Source organism: Mauremys mutica, chromosome 13 (assembly GCF_020497125.1).
Source record: "Mauremys mutica isolate MM-2020 ecotype Southern chromosome 13, ASM2049712v1, whole genome shotgun sequence".
Lineage (NCBI taxonomy): Eukaryota > Metazoa > Chordata > Testudines > Geoemydidae > Mauremys > Mauremys mutica.
The window spans coordinates 56,557,398-56,567,399 of NC_059084.1; the positions used below are offsets into that span (position 1 = coordinate 56,557,398).

General features: G+C 50.7%; 1 protein-coding gene across 1 annotated transcript; it reads left to right on the plus strand.

The window, feature by feature from the left end:
- The first annotated feature begins 679 nt into the window (after nucleotides 1-679).
- On the plus strand, nucleotides 680-7,862 carry LOC123348246 (mast cell protease 1A-like). Its single transcript, XM_044985736.1, has 5 exons — nucleotides 680-892; nucleotides 4,334-4,490; nucleotides 4,929-5,064; nucleotides 6,424-6,684; nucleotides 7,231-7,862. The coding sequence occupies exons 1-5, from the start codon at nucleotides 832-834 to the stop codon at nucleotides 7,378-7,380; spliced, it is 765 nt and encodes a 254-aa protein (XP_044841671.1). The 5' UTR covers nucleotides 680-831; the 3' UTR covers nucleotides 7,381-7,862.
- The last annotated feature ends 2,140 nt before the right edge of the window (nucleotides 7,863-10,002 follow it).

Below are 10,002 nucleotides of genomic sequence, written 5' to 3' on the forward strand. Positions count from 1 at the left end.
TGGAACAAATGGCGTGAGGTTTGCCCACTGTCTGGGAGGCAGGAGCCCTAAGCGCTGTCAGTTACACTGCATGTTACTGCACTGCTGGGTCCGATGGACCCCAGCTGGAGCCCTGGCCCCACTGACTCCAGCAGAGCTCTGGCCGCTTGACTCCAGCTGGGGATCTGGCCCACTGGCTTGGGGGGAGGGGGATGGGGACCGGGGCCTCTCCCCTCTAGGGCGCGCTGCTCTGATCCAGCCACAGGCGGGGGACTGGCTGGTTCAGGGGGTGGTTGAGAATCACAGACATCAGTCTCCCAGCCTCATCAAGGGCTTTCTCAGAAACATTGCTGTCACAGACCCCATGATGCAGGGGTGTCTTTGATCTGAGTCATCTGCCAGGTCCTGCTCACGCTAGTGGCGGGAGACGCTTGAGAAAGATCAAAGGGCCGACTTCTCATCTGCAGCTGAGATGAGACAGAGTTAACCACAGCCTCCACCACCACAGCACCTAGCTAGGGAGGGGCGGGGGACTGAGACTCTAGTATTAGCAGGTAACTCTCCTCCCCCAGCCCAGTTCCAGATGTGTCCACATGTGCTCAGATGTGCCTGTTGCCAGATGCTGCAGGGCTCCAGGTGGTGAGCATCCCCTGATGTTGCCCAGGTGTGATGAGGTGTGATGAGGATGTGACTGAGCCAGGCCCGGCCCTTTCCCCTGTCTGCTCAGCAGTGCCTCCAGAGAGCCACCCAGCAGCTGAGACTGACCCTGAGGTTTCCTGTCCCCAGCCCCAGCTGTGGCTGTAAGACCCCCGGGGCTGCATCAGACGCACCTTCCCTGAGCCACTGCTGACAATGCTGCTGCTGCTGCTCCTGCTCCCTGCAGCCGTCCTCTTGCCACTCAGGGCTCAAGCTGGTGAGTACTGGGGGGCATGGTGACCCCAGCCATATGGGGAGCTCATCAGGGCGTCCCCAGTCCAGGCACAGCTGCTCCCCAGAAGGGTGAGGTCCCCTGAGGTCAGGCCTCTTTCCTGGCACTCAAGGCACGGGAGCCCCACAGGACATCAAGGGCACCACATGACCCTGGGGTGTGGTGCAGACGGGCCATCCATGCTAGGTGCAGGAGGAGTGGTAGCAGCTGGGGAAGGGGGAGGAGGATCCTTTATCAGGGGCCAGCAGGGAGACATAAGAATGGCCATACTGGGTCCATCTAGCCCAGTATCCTGTCTTCTGACAGTGGCCAATGCCAGATCCCCCAGAGGGAATCATCACAACAGGTAATCATCAAGTGATCCATCCCCTGTCGCCCATTCCCAGCTTCTGGCAAACAGAGGCTAGGGACACCATCCCTGTCCATCCTGGCTAATACCCACTGATGGACCTATCCTTCATGAATTTGTCTAGTTGTTTTTTGAACCCTGTTCTAGTCTTGGCCTTCACAACATCCTCTGCAAGGAGTTCCACAGGTTGACTGTGTGGTGTGTGAAAAAATACTTCCTTTTGTTTGTTTTAAACCTGCTGTCTATTAATTTCATTTGGTGGCCCCTAGTTCTTGTGTTATGAGAAGGAGAAAATAACACTTCCTTATTCACTTTCCCCACACCAGTCATGATTTTATAGACCTCAATTGTATCCCCCTTTAGTTGTCTCTTTTCCAAGCCGAAAAGTCCCAGTCTTATTAATCTCTCCTCATATGGAAGCTGTTCCATACCCCTAATCATTTTTGTTGTCCTTTTCTGACCCTTTTTTAATTCCAATATATCTTTTTTGAGAGAGGGCGACTAGCTCTGCACACAGTATTCAAGATGTGAGCGTACCATGTGTGACGGGTTAGATCACAGAAACCCCCTTGGGAGCTGCTAACCGATGTGCCAAGACTACTTCTACCCCTGTTTTCCCTGCCAGCTCAGGACTCCAGCACCCTGTCTTGCTGAGCCAGACACTCTTGTCTACTTCAACAAAGACCCAGAGTCTGAATTACCTGCCCCAAAGCTGCAGGTTTACCTGAAAACAGCTCACAGAAGTGTGCTTGTCTTTAGCACCCAGATGCCCAACTCCCAATGGGGTCAAACCCAAATAAATCCGTTTTACTCTGCATAAAGCTTATGCAGGGTAAACTCAGAAATTGTTCGCCCTCTATAACACTGATAGAGAGAGATGCACAGTTGTTTGCTCCCCCAGGTATTAATACACACTCTGAGTTAATTAATAAGTAAAAAGTGATTTTATTAAATACAGAAAGTAGGATTTAAGTGGTTCCAAGTCGTAACAGACTGAACAAAGTAAGTCACCAAGCAAAATAAAATAAAATGTCCTAATCTATGTCTAATCAAACTGAATACAGATAAGATCCTCACCAGTTCCAGAATGCTCCCTTTTACAGGTTAATCTCCTTTTAGCCTGGGTCCAGCAATCACTCACACCCCCTGTAGTTACTGTCCTTTGTTCCAATTTCCTTTAAGTATCCTGGGGGAGGTGGAGAGGCTCCTTCTTTAGCCAGCTGAAGACAAAATGGAGGGGTCTCTCACAGGTTTAAATAGACTTTCTCTTGTGGGTGAAGACCCCCTTCCTCACTCCTATTCAAAGTCCAGCTCCAAGATGGAGTTCTGGAGTCACCTGGGCAAGTCACATGTACATGCATGACTCAGTCTTTACAGGCAGAAGCCAATTTCCATGTGGTATCTTGTATGTCTCCAGGAATACTTCTTATGTGGATTGGAGCCTTCCAAGCTCTTTTGTTTGTTAAGTGCTTCCGGACTGAGCACTTAATTTGCACATTCCTTTCCCAAGAAGTGACCAAATGTTCTAACTAAGACTACTTAGAAATCAAGCAATTATACAGCCAATGTTCATAACTGTGAACACACAAATGGTGCCTGCATACAACTAGGATGAACATAACCAGTAGATCATAACCTTTACATAGATATGTTACATGGCATATGTAGCAAAACCCTATTCCAGTTATATCATACATATATTTATGAGAACCCCCCACCATATGGGGTACACTGTCACACCATGGATTTATATAGAGCAGGGGTCGGCAACCTTTCAGCAGTGGTGTGCCGAGTCTTCATGTGTACACTCTAATTTAAGGCTTCGCGTGCCGGTAATACATTTGAACATTTTTAGAAGGTCTCTCTATAAGTCTATGATATATAACCAAATTATATATAGACATGCAGACAGGTGTGTATCTATCCATCCTCAAAGACACCCATCTGTCTGTCTGTCTCTCTCTCTCTCTTGATCATCTATCTATCTATCTATCACAAAATATAACTGTGTGTCCACTATTGTAGTAATCTCTGTACACAGCGTGCCTTGTGAGGTATTATCTGAAAACGCATGCAAAACCCGGCTCTGGACTTCAAGTCCAGAGCCTGGTGCTGGCTGCGCAGAAAGGTGCCACTTTTGGGAAATGTCCTCACAGGGAGCGGCTACTTCCCCTGCTCTCCACCTAGCTACGCTACTGAGTCTGTCACCTTGTTCCCAGCTCCCCTCTCTCTCTATCCCTCAATTGACTGTATGAGAAGGGACAAAGGAAGCAGCCATTAAACCAAAGGGGTTCTGGCCTAAGAAGTCTGGCCAGTAATAGTATTGAGAGCACGTGGTGAGAAAACCTGGGCTTTGAATTTAACCTAGTTTGTTAAGTTGGGCACCGATTGCGTTTGAGCTTTGTTTTTCTTGTAACCATTCCTGACCTTTATGCCTCATGACTCGGACTCCCTTGAAATCTCTCTCTGGGTAGTTAATGAACTTGCTTTATTGTTTCATCTGATCCAGTGTGTTGGAACTGAAGTGTCTGGGAAACTCCACTTGGGGCAACGGGATTTGTGCATGTCACTTCTATTAATAAAATGACAGACTTTATATCATTGGTACTGTCTGGGAGAGGGCTGGGCTGTACAGGACATTTCTGCAGGGAAATCTCAGACTGGGGCTGCGTTGGGGTCACTCTGCAGCATACCCATGGCTGGGAAGAGACAAGGTGTGGCTGGCTGGCTGGCTGGGACACACAGACACAGCTGGGAGTGACTTAAACCTGGAGGCTGTTTGTGAGGAGCCCAGACTGGAGGCTGTCAGAAGCAAGGCATTGCAAAAGGCACCCCGCTTAGAGGGCAGGGGTGACACAGCTACTCATTGGTCTGGATTGCACACAGGGTATGTCACACTCCCCCCACACCTGGCTTCATCTCCCTCGCTGGCATGCAGTAAAGGGTGTATGACACACGGCTCAGCAGGTCTGATTGTGTCCAGCAGAGGGCAGCGGGGACTCAGACACCAGCCTGGTCATGGCAAGCCAAACCCCCTTCTCCACTAACTCTTGCTGGGGTGGGGGTTGCTCTTCCAGGGCAGATCATCGGTGGGAGTGTATCCTTGCCGCACTCCAGACCCTACATGGCCTACCTGGAGGTGAGCATGGGCCCGGTGAACACACAGACGTGCGGAGGGCTGTTGGTGAAGAACGACTTTGTCCTGACGGCTGCTCACTGCAGCTGTATTGCAGGGTGAGCGGGGACAGGGAATCAGACCCAGGCCTGTGGGGTGGTGTCCCAGGTGGCCCTAGAGCTCTCAGTTCCCAGATTTCAGGAAGGAGAGATCAGTGGGAACAGGGTGGCAGTGCAGGGCCCTCACCCCAGGGGGCCCCACGGCTCCCAGCCCCAGTGGGGACAGGGAATGGGACCCAGGCATCCAGGACAGCAATAAAGGGCCCTCACCCCTAGGGGCCCCACAACTCCCAGCTCAAGTGGGAAGAGGCTCAGACAGGGACTGGGACCCAGGCATCCAGGACGGCAGTGTAGGCCCCTCACCCCTAGGGGGCCCCACAGCTCTGAGCTGCCAAGCTGGGAGAGACTGGGACAGGGAAAGGAACCCAGGTGTCCCCACAGCTCCCAGCCGGGTCAGTCTCCTTCATCCTTAGTGGCAATTTATTCCCCATTTATCAGCAACATCACAGTCATCCTCGGAGCCCATAATGTCCACGAGCCGGAGGAAACCCAGCAGCGCCTGCGTGTGCGACGCATTGTCCCCCACCCAGAATTCACCAGGGACCCCTTCACCAACGACCTCATGCTTCTGCAGGTACCAGGAGCCCCACTCTGGGTTTGATGCAGACAGCTGCAACGTGAGGGTGCCCCTCTGGGGACGCTGAGTGTCGCCCACACTGACACGATGGGGGATGTATCCTGCACAGCAGCGACTCTGGAAGGGACTTCAGGGTCAGCACAAGGCTGGAGCTAAGCGGGCAGACGCCGTCCCTGGGATAGCGAGTAGAAGCAGGGAGGTGGGGTCCCCTCAGGATACAGCCGTGGGGAGACCATGACTGGAGCCTGTGGCCAGCTCTGGCATCCTCACCTTACGCAGCACATTGGCAAATTGGAACGAGCTCCAAGAACGGTCCGAGATCTGGAGAAGCGGCCTGGCACGTAGAGCACCAAGGAGATCGATCTCCTGAGGTTACGGTAGGGGAGAAGAGGACTCGACCCCAGGCTGTAGGACTCTCCACAGGGTGGGCTTTCTCGGGGTAGGAGGCTCTTCAACCTCGCTGTCCTAGGCAGGACTAGACCGACTGACCAGGGGCTGATGCCAGACGAATTTGGGCTAGAAATCTGGCTCGGGTTTGTAACGGGAGGGAAATAACCATGGGAACAATTGAGCTAGAGATGTGATGGATTCTCCATCCCTTGGAGTCCTTACACTGAGGTGGGATGTCTCTTCCTAGTAGCCTCACCTTAGCTCAGGGGTCGGCAACCTATCAGAAGTGGTGTGCCGAGTCTTCATTTATTCACTCTAATTTAAGGTTTCGCATACCAGTCATACATTTTAACGTTTTTAGAAGGGCTCTTTCTATAAGTCTATAATATATAACTAAACTATTGTTGTATGTAAAGTAAATAAGGTTTTTAAAATGTTTAAGACACTTCATTTAAAATTAATTATATTAAAATGCAGAGCCCCCTGGACTGGTGGCCAGGACCCGGGCAGTGTGGGTGCCACTGAAAATCAACTCGCGTGCTGCCTTCGGCACATGTGCCATAGGTTGCCTACCCCTGCCTTAGCTCAAAGAGATCGTACGGGCTGGGTGTTCGTCCAGTCTAGCTCCCTCTATGTGCCGCTAGTCCGGGTGTGTAGCTTCCTACCAGCCGACCTTTCTGGTTCAGTCCCTCGCAGGAGTCACTTCCAGTCCCCGCTATCCCCTGGGCTGCTCCTACCATCCCCTGCTGCATCTCCTCCACGCTGCTGTTCCCTCTCCAGTCCTAGCTCCTCCTGCACCCTCTCAGGCCCCTCACAGCCTTCTCTGCCTGAGCTGGAGGGGCAGCTGGTTCCTAGACTAACTCCTTCCTGGGTGTCCCAGAGTGGGTCCTAAGGGGAGGTTTTCATACTGACGCCCCAGCCAAGCAGCTGGGCTGATCCCAAACCCTTTCTCTCCCCTCGTGGTAGCTGGAGAAGAAGGTGGAGGTGACGGAGGAGGTGAAGCCGCTCAGGTTGCCCTCGGTTCATTCCACCCCGAAAGCGGAGGAGAAGTGTGTGGTAGCCGGATGGGGGCTCACTAGCCCGAATGCCATTGTGCCCCCTAGTACCCTGCACGAAGTGCAAGTGCAGGTGCTGGATGAGGACACGTGCACCATGTTTTATCCTGGCTATGAGCACGCCAGCATGCTGTGTGCAGGGAGCCCCTTCCAGAGGGGATCGGCTTACATGGTAAATAGCCATCCCACCCTCCTGAGCCTGCTAGTCCCTGCCCTGGGGCCGGAGGGGAGCCTTGGCTCCCTAGATGGGAAAAGCCCCGTGTCCCATTCCCCACCCCCTGAGCCAGCCAGTCCTTGCCCTGGAGACAGATGGGTGTCAGTACCCCCTAGAGAGGACAGGACCAGTGTCCCATTCCCAGCCCCCCTGAGCCAGCCAGCTACCGCCCTGGAGCTGGATTGGAACCAGGTGCCCCTAGAGAAGACTGGACCTGTGTCCCATTCCCCACCCCCTTGAGCTCCGCCAGTCCCCGCCCTTGGGCCGGATGGGAGCCAGGGCCCCCTAGAGGGGAAAGGCCTCGTGTCCCAGTCCCCACCCCTGAGCCAGCCAGTGCCCTGCCCTGGAGCTGGATCAGAGATAGCGCCCCCTAGAGGGGACAGGCCCCATGTCCCATTCCTCCTTCTGGTCAGTCTCAGACTTTTCTTTCCTGTCAGATTACCACAAGTATTTTGGGGGCTGATTTATCCTCTAACACTCCTCGTTTCTCTCTTGTGTTTGAAGGGTGATTCCGGGGGTCCGCTGGTGTGTAACGGGGTACCCCAGGGCATTGTCTCCTATGGACGAGTGAACGGTTCTCCACCTGCGATATACACACGGCTTACTAAATTCATCCCGTGGATTAGGCGACAGATGCGATTGTTCAAGCAGTAACTAAGACACACATCAAGAGAGAAGTACATTGCCCATGGACCTCATGTCCCTGTTTGAAACAGAGTTGTCCAAATAGTCTTTCTTAAGGTTTTAGACTGCTGCCCACCACCATAGTACCTAGGTGCTATATTACTAATGTTAAACTGGAAAGTGGCAGTGGCTGCCTTCAAGCAGGTCTCTGATATATTGATAGGCTTGGAAGGATTCGATTTTTATTGGCAAATGTTGGTAAACATCAATTTCACTGCTCACACACAAACCGATGGAAAAATACTTCCATTGAAAGTAATCGAAATTTATAGCTAGGCAAAGTAAGGAAAATGCTGCTTGAGAATGGCTCAGTTTGATTTCAGGATATGGACTTTGTATATTTTGACATGTTATGTTGACCATTTGTGTTTTAACCGTTATAAAGCATTGACTTTGTGAATCTAAACATCTATTATCATGCAATCATTATTGTCTGGCAGCCCCCCATTGTCTGTCACCCCCACAATTTCCTGCAACAGTGAAAATATAAATCAATAAAAAAAATGGGGAAAAATCCTTAAAATAAACATAGTTATTATCTGCTGAAACACTAAACAAATACAAATTACATTTTGCCAAGCATACCTGTGGACAATCACAGGCCTGGCTGAAGTCAATGGATGCACAAAGCAGTCTTCTTTCAGCCTCAGTGGAAGGAGCAATTAAATGCCTCTGTATGTAGTGATTGCTGGAAACAATAGAAGCCACTGCCGAAGGCCTTGGGCTGCACAGCAAGGCCTGAGAAGCACTAAATCAGGGAGAATAAGAGGGGGTTTCCCAGTGACTGATTGCAAACACAACAGCTGGGGGATTGATTGGTTGCAGCTGTATGTATGAGAGACAGAAAGCAGAAGACAGCCAGAGAAGTCATGGTGAGCATGAGCCTGAGAGAAAGCCAAGGGAGACAGAGCTCCTTCAGGCAGAGGAGGGCAGGAAAGGCAGGAGCAAAGCAACTGTCAGCTGCTGTTTGTTCCTACTGCGTTCAGGGCCGTGTGGACATTCTTGGTAATTAAACAGGATTGAACAAAAGAACAGAACTGACTCATATCATCCCTCCCTCTCCTCATGGCAGCTGGGCAAGGCCACAAATATTATCTAACAGCTCTGGCCAAAGGGGCTGATAATAACCTGATTTGGGACTATTACCCCACGCAAAACCACCTGAAATATCACTGAGCTCTAAACATTGTGAACCCCAAGCAGGAGTCAACCTCCCCACAAAAAACATGAAATTGGTTTAAAACACAGCAGATTTTTTTTTAATGGACAACTATTTATATAACCTTTTAGAGATCACGTTTTCCAGATTTTCTCTGCAAACACAAGGCCTGTAAACTTCTGTTTTGGAGATCAAAGACATGACTTGAGAAGCTGGGGCTTTAAGAACACCAAATAGCATGAAACGCACCATAAAACCACAAGAACGAGCAATGCCATCCCTTATGAGAAAGTTCTCTACAATGCACTAGGGCTGACATCAATGGGACAATATCGAAATTACTCATGAAGCCCATAGAATAGTTTAGAGAATGATCTCTGGGATGTAAAGATTTTGTTTTATCCCATGGGATTGTGGAAAATGTTAAATTCTAGCAAGTGGTTCAAAAATCCACTGTTGTCACTCAGGAAGTTTTTTACATTGAATTACCTTGCTTTTTTGGTAGGTTGGCTGGGTGTTGCAAACTCTTGCAATTTGATCACAAATCTCTGGTGAGTTATTTCTAAAGGATCCTGTTTCTGGAGTCACGTGATTTTCATTTTCATTTTACAAATAAGTTTCTAGCCCTTGTGGTTGCAAATGGGACCCCTGCAGGCTCAGAGAAAAGACTGAAAGCTAAGGAAAAAGAACCCAACTTTTATTTGTTTATTAAAAATCTCATTATTTTCTTGGATCTGACTCATGAGTTTTGAACAATTGGGTTTGGCCCTGCTAAAATTCTCCATTATTATTTATTAGGTGTATTATGGTCATGCCCAGGACCCCATTGTGCCAGGCGCTGAATGTTATTTATTAGGTGTATTCTGGTAGCACCTGAGAGCCCTGGTCCTGGCCCCAGAGCCCATTGGGCCGGGTGGGCTCATTGGGCGACAGGAAGCCAGGAAACATATGAGAACCTACGTGGCCTATTTGACACTGAAAAGATGGAGGAAAAGGAAATTCCACTGTGCAGAGCTCCTGATCCTGACGGCTCATTGTGAAGGCTCGTAAGAAATGCTCACTGATCTCCATAGGGAGAGACCAGAAAGGGAACCCAGATGTACTAGGGGTCACCAGAGTGTGGGGAGAGGGACTGGGATGGTTGGAGCTGGTGCCCCAAATAAGGGATAGGCCTTGTGCCACATTCCCCTCCCCCCCAACCAGCCAGTCCCCCACCTGGGGCTGGATCTGGGCCTGTGCCCACCAGAAGGAAAAGGCCCCGGGTCCCATTCCCCAGCAAAGGGAGGTGCACACAGAGTGGCGGGAGCCCAGTGACTGATTTGTGACAAAGGCCCAGGAGGGAAGGTATTTCATGGAGCTGGTATGGATCCCAGAGGACACCAGCCAGAAGGTGATATTAAGAGGGGAAGAGGGTGGTGGGCAGGGAGATCCTC